The 17009-nt window shown below is 49.5% G+C and overlaps 5 protein-coding genes across 5 annotated transcripts; 1 reads left to right on the forward strand and 4 right to left on the reverse strand.

Moving 5' to 3' along the window:
• Positions 1 to 4154: 4154 nt before the first annotated feature.
• Positions 4155 to 5152, reverse strand: FVEG_06419 (hypothetical protein). The gene is made up of 2 exons (XM_018894795.1): positions 4867 to 5152; positions 4155 to 4784 (listed from the first exon to the last, which is right to left on the reverse strand). The coding sequence occupies exons 1-2, from the start codon at positions 4981 to 4983 to the stop codon at positions 4278 to 4280; spliced, it is 624 nt and encodes a 207-aa protein (XP_018751928.1). The 5' UTR covers positions 4984 to 5152; the 3' UTR covers positions 4155 to 4277.
• A 15-nt stretch (positions 5153 to 5167) lies between these two features.
• On the reverse strand, positions 5168 to 8191 carry FVEG_06420 (hypothetical protein). Its single transcript, XM_018894796.1, has 4 exons — positions 7195 to 8191; positions 7065 to 7138; positions 5627 to 7005; positions 5168 to 5578 (listed from the first exon to the last, which is right to left on the reverse strand). Exons 1-4 carry the CDS (start codon positions 7369 to 7371, stop codon positions 5463 to 5465), a joined length of 1746 nt encoding a protein of 581 aa, XP_018751929.1. The 5' UTR covers positions 7372 to 8191; the 3' UTR covers positions 5168 to 5462.
• Positions 8192 to 8756: 565 nt separating this feature from the next.
• Positions 8757 to 11644, forward strand: FVEG_06421 (pre-mRNA-splicing factor cef-1). Its single transcript, XM_018894797.1, has 2 exons — positions 8757 to 11104; positions 11156 to 11644. Exons 1-2 carry the CDS (start codon positions 9101 to 9103, stop codon positions 11486 to 11488), a joined length of 2337 nt encoding a protein of 778 aa, XP_018751930.1. The 5' UTR covers positions 8757 to 9100; the 3' UTR covers positions 11489 to 11644.
• Positions 11452 to 14210, reverse strand: FVEG_06422 (hypothetical protein). Its single transcript, XM_018894798.1, has 4 exons — positions 13612 to 14210; positions 12757 to 13587; positions 12519 to 12705; positions 11452 to 12285 (listed from the first exon to the last, which is right to left on the reverse strand). The coding sequence occupies exons 1-4, from the start codon at positions 13880 to 13882 to the stop codon at positions 11646 to 11648; spliced, it is 1929 nt and encodes a 642-aa protein (XP_018751931.1). The 5' UTR covers positions 13883 to 14210; the 3' UTR covers positions 11452 to 11645.
• Positions 14211 to 14447: 237 nt separating this feature from the next.
• FVEG_06423 (hypothetical protein) lies at positions 14448 to 16873 on the reverse strand. Its single transcript, XM_018894799.1, has 4 exons — positions 16652 to 16873; positions 16185 to 16586; positions 16104 to 16121; positions 14448 to 16048 (listed from the first exon to the last, which is right to left on the reverse strand). Exons 2-4 carry the CDS (start codon positions 16370 to 16372, stop codon positions 14704 to 14706), a joined length of 1551 nt encoding a protein of 516 aa, XP_018751932.1. The 5' UTR covers positions 16373 to 16586; positions 16652 to 16873; the 3' UTR covers positions 14448 to 14703.
• Between the last annotated feature and the right edge of the window lie 136 nt (positions 16874 to 17009).

Here is a 17009-nt window from a genome sequence, read left to right on the forward strand (position 1 = left end):
TGTACATACTGTACGAGCAATTGGATGTTTCTGGTGTTTCCGTTCACTACTACGAGGACATGGCATTGAAACGCTGCACCTTCTTGCCTCCCTGATATCGGTTCACCTGCATACATATGCATGCATCTCTGGTCTGAGGCTCAGCCAGATAACCACACCTCTCATGCTCTTCTCGTGCCACTGTTGACTGCAGGCATGAAGTGTCTCATGATACAGGAAGACGAGACTGCTCCACGGACTATCGCAGACAAATTTCCGGACTGTCGGCAGGTGGTCACTTGGGCACAGAGAGTGAATGGAGCCATCGTTAGACGGGACCGATGGAGTCGTTGGCGTTGGCGTTGGTGTTGCTTCACTCAAGTCCGTGTCAAGTGTGTCAAGATGGAGGGGAACTCTCGGGAGCGTCCTGGATTCTGCATGCAGCTAACGGAAATATGTCACCTGATTGGGCGGCTTGACCGATGGTGGTCTGTGTCAAGGTTCCATCCCCAACGTCGCATGCATGTCGATTGCCGGTGGACCACCCCTAGGTAGGATGCCATTGAGGCCAGAGTTCCTTCTAGCGTATGACTTTATCCGGTATCTGAGATTTGAGCGTATGTAATGATTGGCTGTGTCTTTTGTTTAGGCCCGCCACCCTGGAATTGAAAATTCTCTCTTCTGGTCGTTTCGTTGCATTGCATTCGTTTGTTCATTTCCATCGGAGCCGATGACCGGGCATTGAGCGACTATGTACTAACGCAAGCGTGTCTCTGGTGTTGAATCATTCTTTTCGTAACATCAACTCAATAGTCGCGTAACGACTCAAGCCATGTCTTGGCTTGAATCAGCCACACAATTCTGTACATAGCACAGCCGCTATGAAGATACAGTTGTTTAAGTCAGTGAAGGCCCCAGCGATGAGAAAGAAATTTGATCAGCACAACATCGCACCATATCCTGACAAAAGAAATGAACTTCATTATCAATACACTCGCGAATTTTATTTGTATGTGGTGTTGATAACTGTGTATCCATTTCATATTGTCCTCACTCTCACGGACTTGGGGAGATCCCAAGTGATCCAGATGGTTCCATGCAACTCAACCGCGGACAAGGCCCTTGCGACCGCAACCCTGCGTAATACCGGCCAAGCTCCGTTACTGGTGGATTCAAGCTCCAACATGGATGTCTGGAAAGCGATACGAACTTGGAAAAGGATGCGGCTCAACAACGTCAGTGGCAGATCAGGTTTCAGATTCGAGAATACGACAAAAGCAATAATTCACCACCTCCCGACATCATTGACTATTGACTACCTATCTTTTGAGTGGCGCGCTAAACAACGTTCAAAATAAACAATGTAGAGGGACACATATCAACAAAAGCCACCCTGAGAAAGAAAAAGAAAAAAGAAAGAAAAAAACATCCCGAGAACCGGGCGCATCCATTGAGCGGATAAGGGGACCTTGAGGCTAAAGCAGAGAGAGAGAGATTAGATGGCTGCAGGTCAATTGAAAGCGGAAAAGGTGCTGTTGCTGCAACCTGCGAAAGGGCGAGTTGGGTTTGGTTTGGTTTGGTTTGGCGCTTGCATTGCTTGGCTACCTACTTGGCTCATGGTGGTGGGAGTCTGTGCGCCTACGCCCGCTGCTGGTTCCATCTGAGACTCTGGTCTCTGCGAGATTCCTCGGAAACTTTACGGCCTGGACTGACTGACACCCCTCCATCTTCTGGTCTCCCTCGTCCCGTCCACAACACACCTTTCTGGCTTCCCGACCTCCATCTCGATGGCCGAGTAAGGTAGTTCATCACAATTGCCCCTTTGTCAAACATCGTCATTTTCCCAATCTGACCTCCAATTGTATGTCATTCGATGAAATGATACATAACTTGTGCTCGTTCGCCTTTCATGGCTTGACTGGCGTTTCACATGCATCCACAAAGGTCATTTCCTTGGGCAACCTAAATTGAGTGTCTTTGCTTATCTCGCAGATCACCAGCGTCTGGCCTGTCGTTGTGCGACCCACCAGCTGTTGACCTGCATAGGATCCCTCCCAAGCACACTGCGCTGTCTGCGCTGCAATCATGGTTCCATGTAATTTGCACTTTGGTCAATCGCCGATAGTGCTCCGTGCCGAGTCACCAGCTTACTGTACCTCTCCCTTAGGCTCTTATGGTAGTGCGAGTAACGAGACCCCAACCACCATACATACAGTTGCAGCAGTCAACGCTCGTCCACCGCCTTTTGCTGACCGTACCAACCCTCACTCACATGCAAGGCATGAACTGGACTACCAAAGGAAAAGAGCTCCGGACTCTAGAGATTCCGGTGACCAGACGCTTTAGCATTCTCATTGCGGGGGAAGTATGAATTAGATCGCGTGGTCTATGGCTCTCTTGAACTTGGCCCCGTGGTCTCCAAGAGATTCCCCTTCGTCTCTTTGCGCTACGCATTGCAAAAGACTTGTCTGGGCCCACTGTGGTCTAGGGGCATCCTGCACTAAGTACCCACCGCATCTCAGCGTATGCATCAAACGAAGCGGCTAAAAGCTGCTTGTGCTAGTTCCCGCCTTGTCCTCTGCGCCGACTCCACCAGTCAAGGTGGGACTATTTCAACGACACACCATGAACACGGCTGCGACAACGGCAACACCTGAGTCGAGGATGAAGGTGAGAGCGGCTTTCAGGCTGATCTTTATGTGAGACTGCTGATTGAAGGATCAAACTGGACTAGCATCTTCACATTAACGGTCCGATGCCCTCAGCTGGTCACAGAATTGAGGCAGCGTATCAGTTGTTCCATCACCTTTGCATTTCTTCGGACCATCGGCTCGCTCACCGACCCAAGCGCGACTCTTATTGCCAGGCTGGCACTTTTGACAGTAACAACCACAACACTCTTTCCAAGATATCCCGATGATCCGCAACTACCAGACCAGGCTAAGCTACCCAGCCAAAACATGAGGTCCAGGCCTCGTTTAATTGCGGATAGGCGAGCAAATGCTGGCAATCCCCGCACAGGGAAACTGACTTGTAATGTAATGTGGGGATATATTCCAGGATATGTTGCCAGTCTTCCAAGTGAATGAAAACAACAGCATTAGCGTGTTTTGAGCCCGGAGCCACTGTGGAAACTATCTCGAAAACCCTCATTTCACTCTGTTCCATCACGTGAGCACTTCCACCCCCTCACCTAACAAGACTAAGGACATAGACCACGGATCTTGGGATGATTTGACAAAATCTCTCCATCTATTGCAGACTGAACTATACTGTTCGTTACTTGGGATCGAGGTCCTCTATTCTCCAACAATCAATCAGTCTGTAACATAAGATCAGATGCCCAAGCATCGTGAACACACCGGGCGATCGCATATCGTATCCCGGCTGCAAGCCTCGCCTTTATCATAAGCTGTTCGGTTAACTAGCGTATGGGATTCCCATGTTGAAGTGGCACATCAGCAACTTCAGATGCGTGCTACATATGGCATGCATTTTCTCATGCCTGCCTGAACTCATATGCAAGATGTGTTTACCACTAGTCCAACCTGGGATTCTTCAACTGCCTTACCGACTGGGCCAATTGTAACTGGTTGAACCCCTCATTCTACTTCAGTCCCATTGGAGGTGTAGCTGACCAGGAAGTTGTTACTGTATCACCCAGGCGGGATGCTTCGAAGTCAGATCAAACGTTGACACCCCCCAGATCAAGCTAAAAACGGTCGGGAAAGGGTGGTTGTGAACCCTATGCTGTAAGTTCTGGAATTCAAAGATCGGCATTCCAATTGTGATAGTCTAGGGTGGCGACTAAGGATAACTCATTGTTCAACATCAATCGTGGCGTTAGGCACGAGATATTCATCTATACTGTAGCCAAGGAACGGTGCCGGCATGAATTGTGCCTTGTAACATGGATGGGAAAAGCATACGCGTACTGCCTGTGTTTCGAAGCTCAACGTCTACATGTTCTCTCTGATACATCACCGCATTCTCAGGTATGCTCGCTTTTGTTGTGTATCCATTCAGACGCCACGTAACTATCGCCACTTTTTCATGGACTTCGGGGAAAGCTTCATCAGCTCGAAGTTCTCTTGGAGATCTGTTGTCTTTAGTTCATGCGAGCCATGCCACAGCAGATACTGTTATGCAATTAAGTAAGTAATTGCAAGTAAACACCAATGAAAAGTTTAGAGATCAATATTACGGTTATGTTACGACGCTCTCGAGTTCGTTTCAAAATGACGCCTATCGTATATACAGCTAGACTTCTATGATCTACAAAGAATGCCTCACTACGTCTATTCAATGCCCATCTCCTTCAGAATAGCCTTATACCGTTCCGCCTCCTCAGCCATCGCCTCAACACTTCTTGCTTTTCGGTCCTCGTCATCGACTCTCCTCAACCCTCCACCCGGCTTCGGTCGGGCGCCCATCTCCTTATCCCATAACGCACCACCGACATTGCCCTCCTCCCCCGCAAGTTTAACATACACGGCATCTGGGCTTCCCATGTCCCCAGCCGTCCGCGGAACGACGTGGACGTGAACATGTGGTACCGTCTGCCCCGCGTCAGCTCCGTCTTGAACAGCAACTGAGAAGCTTCCGGCCTCAGGCTCGGGGTTGCGGAAGTAAGCACGTGCAAGTAGACGCTGGGTGAGCTGCACTGTTGTGAAGAGATCTGAGATCTCAGTGGGCGTCAAGTCTGTCAGGCGTTTATGCGGGTTATGCGGACAGACGAGAACATGGCCTTGAATCAGCGGTTTGAGATTCACCAGCGCGAAAGAGTGCGGTGTAGTGAGGAAGACCTGAAGAGTTGTCAGCATCTACTGACGATAAAGAGCAAGCTCGGGTCTGAGCTTGGCATCGAGGCTCAACATGATTCCTCACCTGATTTGTGACCTCAAAGGGCCCAAATTTGATAGTTCGTCCGGCGGCTCCGGCTGCAGTCATGATGGTTCGCACTGAAGCACTCTTTGCAGTTGCCCAAACTCTAGATGCAAGCATGCTCCAATTGGTAGAGGACCCGTTTCTGCAATTACGGTGGATCCCTTGGAATTCTGATCAGTTGGTGGAAGTGGTTGTTCTAAGATGAAATGAGAAGAGGGCTTTTCCTGAGTTTCGTTTTCTTCGTTGTGTATAAATCACGTCGTTTAATGGTGGTGATCTCATGTCATGAGTGAGCTCTGCTCCCCTGTGAGAACTCAAATGGGACCCACATCTTTTGCACCAATTGTCTAACACTGAGCAGTTCGGCAGAGATCTATAGCATTTCTTAATAGAAGAGTGTTTAATATGATTGCTGAGCAGTTGATGATGGTGTGTTTGATTCATGAGTTGCTTCGTATATATTCTATGTCCAAATGCTCCAAAGTGTCACTGATATTATTGTACAAGAGTTGCCAATCACGGTGACCTGTGCACCTTTGTACTGTAACATAAAACAAACAAAGGAAAATCGCTTCTGCTGAAAAGTCGGACATTCCTTAGAATCTGACCTGGTCTTCCTCATCAAGAGGAACTTGGCCATCTGGGACTGTGAAAGCTTCCTCTGTCTGATTAAGAGGCCGTCGTTCATCTTCAGGCTCATCTTCCCATACGACTACAATTCGTTAGTCTCAGCCAGGTTGCAAAGTGAGTTTCGACTTACCGTATGGTTTAATAGTAAAGCTTACCACAAGAGCAAATCCAAATACGCTTGCCAGCAGTACAAAAATACCCTGATCGAAATGTCCAACTGTGAGGGCATACACTCCATTAAATAAGACTGGCCCCAACACTCGCGCAAGAGCATGCATCATACCGATTGCTCCGAGTAACTGGCCAACTCTTTCAGAAGGTACATGCTTGGTGATCATAGCTTGCCCAGTTGCACTCCCAAGACCCCCGACAGCGGTCATCATACCGCTGACGACAAACACTCGCGATGAACGGGCAAATACATATCCAAGGGATCCAATAACATCTGAAGTCAAAGCAATTCTCAGGATTAGGACGTCAAGCTCGTCTGCGCCACGGTTCCTTTCGACGGGAGCCACACCGGACTCGCGACGACGACGAGCTGCTGGGCGGATGCGGCCAAAGTAGTTGATAACAGGGTATATTCCCATGAGGACCACGACGCGAACAAGTGAGAGAAGAGACACAAACCCCGACTTTTCTAAGAGATCCCAATGGTACGTCCGTCCGCAGTAGAGAACGATGACAGCACCTGCGGCCATGCTTGCTCCAAGGATGATGGTATCATTGATCGCAAGGGCGATCAAATTTCGACGAAGAGCCGGCGATGTGCCAGGGCCAGTAGGATAGAGAGCCTTGAGAGGAGCGAGAGGGTTTGCTGTTCGAAGGGTATTCACCCATGATGGCGAGACTGGAGATTGCAACTCCTTGTCCTTTTGGTACTTCTCCCGCGCTACCAATTGTTTCCTTTGAGACAATGACTCGGGAACAACAAGCCAGACAAAAAGCATGAAAGCAATGTGGCATCCCATGACAACATAGAAAATAGATAGCAAACTACCAGTCCACTTGACGAAGTAGCCTGCAAGAAGAGGGCCAAAAGCAAGTCCCGTGAACAGGCACGCATGCACGTAGCCCATAGACACGGCGCGTTTTGAAGGAGGAGTGCAGTCACTTGTGTAAGACTGTGTCATGATACTTCCTGTAGTGAACGATCCTGTCATACCGTCAAAGACGCTACCTAGAAGCAGCCAGCGATAGCTAATAACATCGGGGTATCGGGCAACCAGGATAGTGATGAACTCTGCCAAGATTCCACCAACAGAAGCTAGAGCCATAAGCCGTGTACGACCATATCGATCAGATAGATGGCCGATTTTCGGTGCAACTATAGCACTTAGGATGCCAGTGAATAAATTCATGACCAGCATGAATTTTGCCACGTTTGCTTGCACTTCGGGGATATCGCATTGGGGATTTTCAGACCCAAGAAGAACAGGCTGGAAGACTGCATCTGGATTACGGCTGTGTTCATCTGCGAAATACTGCCTGCAAACGAGCTGGAGGATCCTTATCGCATACACTGGTGAGTAAAGAAATTCTACATATTGCAAGCAACGGAAGCTTACAGGTCAAGTTTAGGAACCATTACACCTCCAAAGGCAAGGGTGAATATGATATATGGACCAAGCAGCCAATACACCTGCAAGCAAGGTCAGAGCTGAACAATGTGGTTTCGAACAACCTCTAGGCGCATACCGATGGTTGCCTCCACCAGGGTAGGCCTTCAAAGTCCTTGAAGGAATCCCAAGCGGGAGTTGTAGAAGACGTTTCACTATTTGCATCGCGAGCTTCGGAGCTGGTAGGCAGCAAATGTGTTGCTTCGTCTAGGATCGCTGACTCTTCCTCCTCGTGGATACTGTCATTTTTCGCCATGGTTTCCTAGCGGGACAAGTTTCGTCGGTTCGGGTCGGAGACAGAGAAGTGCTGCGCGCAGCAAAATGATGGCCAGTGAAGCCTGTATTCAATCACAATGTTCCTGGGGCATGGCCAAGGGGGAATCAAGAGCTGGACGAGTCTTTGAAAGGATAATAAAGACTAGATTTTGCATGTCTCAGAAGTCAAAACAAGCGGGAGGGTTGTGTCGCTTGGAACTGGCATGAGATAAGTGTGACGAGGAAGGGATCTGGTCTGGTCTGGTTTGGGGAGGATTAATAATGTATGATCTAGGCGCATTTGGGGAGCTCTCTTGCGGATACATGATGAGTCCAAGTGCTAGGATGGTGTTGTGGAGTCCAACATCCATGCTATCCACGTTGGGCCATGCCAATTGTCCCAGAGCCAGACGAAACACGATCGTTTTAGAACCTGATAAGCCATGGATGGGGCTTTGCTTTTTCTTTTTACAGTTGTCAATCTCTGAGTTGCTGTCGCCTATGCACGTTAATGCCTTGGTCATTCTGATACTCAATCGCGTTATGCTGGTGCCATTGTCGGGCTCATCGCGGCATCACTCGATTCATGCCATATTTGCTTCTCTGGCACCTTTGTTGAGATAGATAAATGAATGACGCATTCCCTGCGTCCTATGCATGCCATGCAAGCTGGGATCTGGCAGTATCTGATAAGCTAACAGCTATCATGGGTGCTGGCGTGGCTAGTTGGTCCCTCGTTGGCTTGATCTGATAGGCTACTGCTCCTGAATCCTGAAGAGTGTGGCATCGAATCGCATCGGGTTTCGGGTTTTGATCCAACCGACTCCGCAAAGTCCGGGATCAACAGGAAACAAGCGCGCGGAATGGAAGATCATATTATAAATCTGCTTGAGTCGATGGCCGCGTATTGCAAAGGTGCCTACAAACCTGCTACCTACTCAAGCTACTGTGATAGTTAGTGATTAGCTTGCTCAGTGCTTTATCTCTGAATTAAACACCAGATACTCAGATAGAAGCAGGACGATAATCCTTTGCGCACTCTCTGTGTGTTCCAGAGCTACTTACAGTTTGTGATAACTGACTTAAGTGGCAAGTAGCTCTTCATCCAATATGTTTCATTGCTGGATGTCGAGAATCCGTGCCCGGTCATAGAGGAATACATGAAAGAATTTGTCCTCGGTTATCATGATTTCGGTCATATAGATGTTGGGGCAACGCTGTATGATGTCCTGATACACTGTCGCAGCCGGCTGGCGAAAATCGTCGCTGAGATCCCCGCAAATCATGCATTTTAAAGGCAACAGCTCAGATCTCCCTATAACCACATCACTAGTGGTCACGACAGCTGCATTTCTCCAGGGGAAGAGTGATAGTTCGGCCTGCACCCTTTAACAGCCAAGGTGAGGCAAGAGAACCTAGGACCTTCACCCCAAATGATAAAAAATACTTAGGCAAGTCTTGTGTATTTAAAGTACAGACTCATACTGATTTATTTTGGCATCCTCATTCAACGTCAGATGTTTTATGGCCCCCGAGAAACGGGCTACTTCGCAACTGTGGGGCTTGTAGAGCTTAACCTTCACCCAATGATAACCCCAGTCTGACTGAGTCAGCAACAATTGCGCGCTGTAGATGGAACTTGGATATTTTCAAGAAGCGTGTTTCGCAGCTTCGTCCAGGCTCCATCGTATTCAACCATCATCAAAAGCGCCTTAGCCAACACCGCCGTGATGCCCGTCGTCAAAGGAGGCGTTTGGACCAACATTGAGGATGAAATCCTCAAAGCCTCCGTCTCCAAATATGGTCTGAATCAATGGGCGCGTGTCTCATCGCTGCTGGCGCGCAAGACGCCCAAGCAATGCAAAGCCAGATGGAACGAATGGCTCGACCCAAGCATCAAGAAGATCGAATGGAGCAAGGAGGAGGATGAAAGACTTCTCCATCTCGCCAAGATTATGCCCACTCAGTGGCGCACGATCGCTCCTATTGTCGGCCGAACAGCAAACCAGTGCCTCGAACGATACCAGAAGCTCCTCGATGAGGCTGAAGCGAAGGAATCATCCAGCCTTGGGCTGATGGGCCCAGATGGAGGCGAAACGCAAGCGCCCAGCGCCGATGATGTTCGAAGACTCCGGCCGGGCGAATTAGATCCCGATCCTGAGACGAAGCCTGCGCGACCCGACACCATAGATCTCGACGAGGACGAAAAGGAGATGTTGAGTGAGGCTCGAGCCCGCTTGGCGAATACACAGGGTAAAAAGGCCAAGAGAAAAGCTCGAGAGCGTCAACAAGAGGAGTCGCGACGTCTTGCTGCTCTACAGAAGAGACGAGAGCTCAAGACAGCTGGAATTAATATCAAGGTCACATCCAGGAAAAAGGGTGAGATGGACTACAACGCCGATATTCCTTTCGAGAGAAAAGCTCTCCCTGGCTTCTACGACACATCAGAGGAAATGGTGCAGAACGAGGCGCAACGCGCAGCCTTCGATCCTCGGAAACAACAGCTAGCCAACAAGCGCAAGGGTGAGGGCGAGGATGACAACGACCGGAAGCGAAAGAAGACCGATAAGGATGGGGCGTCGGAATCATACAAGGCTGCTCTGAAGGCTGGTCAGCTACAGAAGATTCGAGAGGCAGAGCAGAGCAGTAAGCGTCGTGGTCTGGTTTTGCCCGCTCCCCAAGTCTCAGAGGGCGAGTTGGAGGACATCGTCAAGATGGGTAGGATGGGTGAGGCTGCCAATTTGAGAGCAAAGGAGAGTGAGAACGACGCTACCCGAGGACTTGTCAACACATATTCTACTCTGAATTCCGCTACCCCCATTCGAACACCAAAAGCCCCTGAACAAGAAGATCACATTGCCAACGAAATTCGAAATATTCGAGCACTCAACGACACAAATTCTGTCCTTCTCGGTGGTGAGAACACCCCGCTTCATGAAGGCGCAGCCTCGACCGGTTTTGATGGCATCGCTCCTCGAAAGCAGATCATTTCTACGCCAAACCCAATGGCCACACCTCTGCGGGCAGATGGCGTGGGGGCCACGCCTGGTCGACCTGGACAAACGCCCATGAGAACACCAAGAGACACCCTATCTCTGAACCAAGACGGGGGGATGTCGATGGTTTCGGCTACACCCAGAGACATCAGGTTGAGAGATATGGCTTTGCGCACCCAGCTCAAGTCAGGTTTGGCCTCTCTTCCCAAACCAAAAGATACGGAATGGGAGTTCGACATACCTGAGGAAGAGAAGGAGGCTATGCAAGTTGATGAGATGACTGAGGAGGATGCTGCAGAGCGGGACCGCCGAGCACGTGAGAGGCAAGCAGCCGAAGAAGCCCTCGAATTTCGTAGGCGAACTCAAGTTATGCAGAAGAACCTCCCCAGACCGGTTCATGTCGATCTGCCCAGTTTATTGAAACAGGCTACCAGTATCTCAGATGTTGCTGAGTCCCTTATTGCTAAGGAGTCAGCGAACCTGATGGCGAATGATGCAATGAAATATCCTGTCCCTGGTGGCCATGTAAGTGGCGTACCTAAGCCTCTTGAACAAATGGACGACGATGCTCTCGCGGAGGCTCGTCTTTTGATCATGTCCGAAACGAAACCTCTTCCCAAGTTCGAGGACATCCAGACTGCATTCGAAGCACGCGCAAGCAGCTCGCTACTCCTCGGTCTGGGCTGTTACAATGATGACGAGGAAGAGCAAGGGGCGGTCATGAAGGTTGCATTCGATGTAAGTTTTGAAGAGTTGCAGAAGTGAACCTTTATACTAACTGTTATCCAGGCTGTTCAAGACTCCATCATGGCTTCTGCTGAAGCAGGCGCTAAGCTAGAGAAGAAGCTATCACTTCACCTCGGTGGTTATCAGAAGCGACAGAAGATGCTTCGTGATAAGATGGGCGATGCTTCTGAGGCCTTGGAGAAGGCACGCGTTGCCCTGGCTGGTTTCAAGACGCTAGCTATCTCGGAGGACGTGGCTATCGAGCGAAGACTAAGCGCTCTGCGCGAGGAAGTCGGGTTTGTTAACCGACGTGAGAGAGAAGCACAGGAGAGTTATAGAAATGCAAAGGAAGAGCTGGACGCGCTCATAGCATCTGGAGTTAACGGGGTTCATTGATTGATGTGTTATTAATGGTGTATAAATAGGGGCTCAATCGAGGCTAGCATATCTGGGTCTAATCTAACAATCTTTCCGCTAGGCATTACGCTTGTATACTTACTATCTTGTCCGTTTATCCTTTTGATTCATCTTGACTTAATCCATGTTCTCGAGTTTATTTGTGCTTTCTCACGCCAAGACGGGGAAGCTTGATCGGCCAGATCATCACCACGGAGGCAAATGCAAACACGGCACAAGTGACGAATGTGAGCCGCAGCGCAGCTTCATAACTCACGATGACCTGCTCTCGGTACTTGGGCTCAAGCTTGGCCACCTCCTCAACCGATTCTCTCACACGACGAATAATCTCATCACGACCTTCTCCTGTGACGTACTGTCTGAGATAATGGAGCAAAGCGTTCTGAACAACAAGCGAGCTACTTGCAACGCCAAGTACCTGACCAAGACTTCGCCACAGCATGAGCGTAGATGTCACAACAGCTTGCTCGGCTTGAGGAGACGCAGCCAATATCGCCATGAATGTTCCCGGGAATTGGAATCCCTGCCCAATCGATGAAGGTAGAAGGATGAAGAGATAAACCCAAGATGGGAGGTCACGCTGGAGGAAAACCAGGCCTATGGTGCCGATGAGTATGCAAATCGTACCACTTAAGACCGGCCACTTCAAGCGGCCAGTCCAAGTCACGGCAAAACCAACGAAAGTACCGGTCGAAGAGGCAGCGATTGTCGGAATAATGAGGCGGAGACCAGAAGAGGTGGCAGATGTGAGGAGGACAGCCTGAAAATATAGTGGGCTGTATGACATGTTAGCAATGAGGTACTAAAGATCAGTTTCAGGCTGTAGGAGATGATCGAGGCTGCAAGCAAGTATTGAGAACACAGTAAGCAATGAGATACGGAACGTGCTGCCGTGTATCAAAAACAAGTTGCCCACAAGGAGCGTCACGTCGCACGTCTATCAGTAACGGATATGCTACAGTCCCATCAAAGGCGCAAATCTCTTGTTATACAAAGGGGAATGACTTACATGTTGAACAGAATTGAGTTGGCGACAATAGCAGCAATGACATTTGAAAAAATCAGGTTTCCACGAGGCTGTCGGCTCAATAGATGAAGGGGCATGATCGGTTTATGGACCCAGGACTCAACCCATAGGAACACGGGGAAAGTGATGGCGAATATTACAAGACTTGCAATAACAAAGGGGTGTGACCCTGAAAGATGTTAGTTAGTCACCATCAGCGTGAAATTAGATGTTGACTTACATGGGAGGACGTTGCCTCCAAGATTCAGGCCCAGAATCACAAATGTAATGGCAGTAGTCAAGAGTAACGAGCCCCTGATGTCGAATTCTTTAAGAGCCTGCCACACCCCCTTCCTCTCGCCCTGAATACCCAGATCGTCAGGGATGGCAATCCATGCGACAACCATGCAAATCAATAGTGGCGGAATCTGAACCCCAAACTCCCATCTCCAGCCAAGATAATCAGCCATTGCGCCTCCTGCAGCGGCACCCAGACTTGAACCAACACCATAGTTCATGTTGATGTATGACTGATACACGCCACGGTTTTCAATGGGGACAAGGTCTGACACAATTATCGAACCAATGGTCATGACACCACCAGCGCCGATTCCACAAAAGGCTCGTCCGAGAATAAAACTCTCGATACTGTTTGCAAGAGCACACCATGTCGTTGCGGCTGCGAAGATGCCCAGGGCTCCAACAAAAAGCGGCTTTCGGCCTAGGGCATCAGAGAGCCGGCCCAGTAAAGGTTGGAAGGCGGATGAAGTGAGGAGGAAAGCCGTGGAAAGCCACGATGCGGAGTTTGAGGCGTTAAAGTATGATGTAATGACAGGATGTGATGAAGCCATGATTGTACCATCGAAGCAGGATATGAAGTATGCTGTCAGAATCTGGGAGAAGATGAACCAGAAGCGTGTTGGAGATGTGTTATTGAGAAACGGTGTGTCTATCTCCGTCACAGCAGAAGTTGTTGATCTTGCTATGATGGAATGGCGTCGACTGTGGCTTATAAGAGGAGTTTCTTCATGGGGACGCACATTATCCGAGTCCTCGGGGATCTCGCTCTCATCTTCATCTTCATCTTCACCTTCACCTTCACCTTCAGCCTCACTGATCACTCCCTCCTGCTCCTCATCGTGAAGGTAATGGCTAGCCTTATAAGAAGAAGGCCTTAGCATTGCACTCTCTAACGATTCAGGCTGCAGGAAGTGAGCACCAGTCGTCAAAGATCTCGAAAGGTTTTCAAATTCTGCTGGATCAACGACACTTCCATCACTGTCGCTGCTCCGAGAATTGGTCCGTACTGGAACAGGTACCGGAGCGGGAGCGGGAGCGGCACGGCCGGGGTCCGAGACCGGAGTCATCACGGCGGTCTAATAGCTTCTGCAGAAAGTCTTGTCTGAGACTGACGGGGAGGGAAAAGAAGAGAGGGAAAGATTGCAACGAAATAGAAGGATCCGACAGAACCTCTTTAAGGAAATAGGTTGGGGGACCATGTAGAAAAGAGTGGAGTCTCACTGTCGTGATCGCAGACTTTGCGGCGGATACAGCCAGAAAGTGGCCCCGCAAAGATCATCGGGATATTCCCGACTCGGACTGCCTATAATAGATGCATTGTCAGTGGAGGATTGGAAATGCGGTATCTTCCACAAAAGGTTTCTCGGTGCGAGTGTAGGTGTGAGTCAGGCAGAGGATTCTGACTATCTCTGCCGGCCGTTATGCGGGACCATCACAGGAGGAGAGGAGTCACCTGCACGTGAGCAAGACTACGGTGTGGAGGGGTCAGTTAGATAGTTGGTGTTGTAGTTGTAATTGTAAGTCGGAATCTCCGCCAATTTCAATTAGATAGAGGTGCTGGTAAAACATATTGCTGAGAGCGGTTAGCACTCAGCAATGAAAGGGTAGACCCATACAAAGCATACAACGGAACTCGTGAGAATAGTTATCATTTCTATAAACCAGTTAATAATCAACCGTCAGGTTTATTAGCTTATCTCAAGCCTCTCCCCCTACCTTCCCCTCCTTTCATTAACCCCGGCTTACAGCCACCCATGCTCATGTTCGTGAACCACCCCAGACAGATGCAAATACCCACCATCTGCAAGTTGGACTGATCAATTACCGAAGCGGTCCAGCCGCCCCCCCCCCCAATCACCCCAATGCAGTATGCAACCCAATCCTGCAACTATTCTATCGCCTTGCTCTGAGACGCTGCAGCCACAAGAATGCCCGCTCCCGTAACGCCTCCATCGTGACACGGGCTGAGTACGACTCGTAACGAGCTCGCCTCGCCGAATCGTCCGCGCAGGAGCTGGTCCAAAAAGTCCTGGCAATCCTGCAGGTAATCCTGAAAGTGAACAATACATCCCCCCGTGTAACCTACACCGAGTTCGTAATCCCGATCAAATGCCTTTGACCCTTCACCTGGAACTTCCTCGGCCAATGTCAACAAAGCCAGTGTGGCGGCTGCCACAATACCAGCCGCTCGAACCTCAATGGCCTTGGCAATTCGATATACTGCCGTGGCAAGGTCCTCGGTCCACTCAAACGGTGGTGATCCTGTCGATTCGGGGAATTCTTGCTGTAGCATAGCGACAAGAGCCGAGGGTCGGAGGGGTCTGAAGTGACTCAGGAACGTTGTTGTAAGGTTGTGCTGTTGTAGAAGGCTTTGAGGCAACGTTTCTGCAGCGATACCCAAGTGTTCCGTCAAGTAGTCGACCAGCATGATTCGTCCGAGTTCGCCTAGATAACGGCCTGCCGTCATGAATTCGAGTGGCTGAAAGCCATTCAATTCACCTTGGATGTCCAATGTTTTGTCCCATTGGCTGACCAACCCAACTTCGTGTAAGGGAGGTGCAGTACCGTTGATGCTCCATTCAGTATTGATCGCAATCTTGACATCCTCTACCCTCTCCTCCGGTCGGGCAACGACACTCTTTGGGCGTTTGGGTGTGTTCAGCTGGCTCAGCTTCAACGGAATCGTTGCATTGCAGCCCGTTCCGAGAATGAGACCCATGGCAGCACGCCGATTCAAGGCTTCATCGAAGTTAAAGATGAATGAGACGAGTGTCGATACCGAGTCATTGGCAATTGCCTCGACTCGAATAGGCGGCAGCTCGTGTGACTTTGCACGATTGTATCCATCGGTGAGGCGGTCGCCCAGATCCTGATCGGGGGAAATGGCGAATCCCTTACCCATCTGCATGAGTGTAGCTTGGGAGAGTGAGTGCTGCACCATGGGAAAGCTAAAGGTAACACCAAGAGGCAATGTTTGGTCGCTTTGTAGGTGTAGCGTATCGCATCCATCTTGGACTACCTCAGCAATGCATTTGCCAATCCAAAGGAAGAGACTATCCGGATTTTCGTTCTTGAGGTGTTCATCGATGGGCCAGGACTTCTCCAAAAGCCTCCTCACATGTCTCGTGGCAGAACTGTCTTCGGATCCGTTGGTAATATGGCCATTGGCTTGGTCAGATGACGCGGCCTCGTTGCCGAGTTGGACGAAACCCACTCTCAAGTTTGTGCCGCCTCTATTCTCACGTTAGATTTATAAGGTATAGTGAAACTTGAAGGCTAGTAACTGACATGTCTATGGCTAAGTGGCTACATCATATGTCAGTCCATATTTTTTTTTTTCCTTTCGATCCTCGAGTAAGAATATCTCACCAGCCTTGTTTTCGCTTCGCCTCTGGTCGTAAGATAGCTTCAGATATGGGCGTAGGTAAGAACTGGTTCTCGGAGCCAGCGGCAAGCTTCTCAAATGTCTTGAGAAACAGCTGGGATAGTCGATTGATCTTGTCAATATCGACAGACAAGGGTTCCAAGAACTCTTCGATCGATACAGGGGCTGCCATGGTTCGAGTAAAGTCGCTGCAAGATATAAATGGTGGTTTTTTATGAAGTTGATGTGAGGTAGTTCAGGGTATCATTCTAGACAATCTGATACCGGCATTAGGCAGACGTAGATCGATTGGAAGTAGATCACCGGTAGAAGGATGCTAGGGGTTATATAATCGAGTAACGAACGTAGCAGGGGCCCTTATAGGTAATGCTGGTGTGCTAAGCAGGCTGTGAATGTGAGTATGAATACCTAAGTATGAATCGCAAGTCATGAGAAGGTGGAAGTTATTCACCTGTGTTGACGATCCAACGCAGACGCTAGCGCAGAGAAGCTGCACCCTGATGCAATGACGTGGAACCGCGATCTAAATATATCTGGCCTTAGTGGTTATTCTTAACAATTAGACATTGGTGGCCGTAATCAATGATTAGTAGGTAGGTAGTTAGGTATCTATATCATATCATTGAACGCATCTCATCTCATGCATGCACCAAGCAAGGAATTGGTCATGGAAGAGATTCACACGCGATTTTCTGCGGGGTCAAACATCAGCCTTTCTGTGCCCCGCCGGTTACCCCTGAAACGGTTGACTTACAGCAGCACTTCTCACTATCAGGGATGCACTGATGATCTTGAAGTTCCGTCTTGAA

Source organism: Fusarium verticillioides, chromosome 2 (genome assembly GCF_000149555.1).
Source record: "Fusarium verticillioides 7600 chromosome 2, whole genome shotgun sequence".
In the NCBI taxonomy this organism is placed as follows: domain Eukaryota; kingdom Fungi; phylum Ascomycota; class Sordariomycetes; order Hypocreales; family Nectriaceae; genus Fusarium; species Fusarium verticillioides.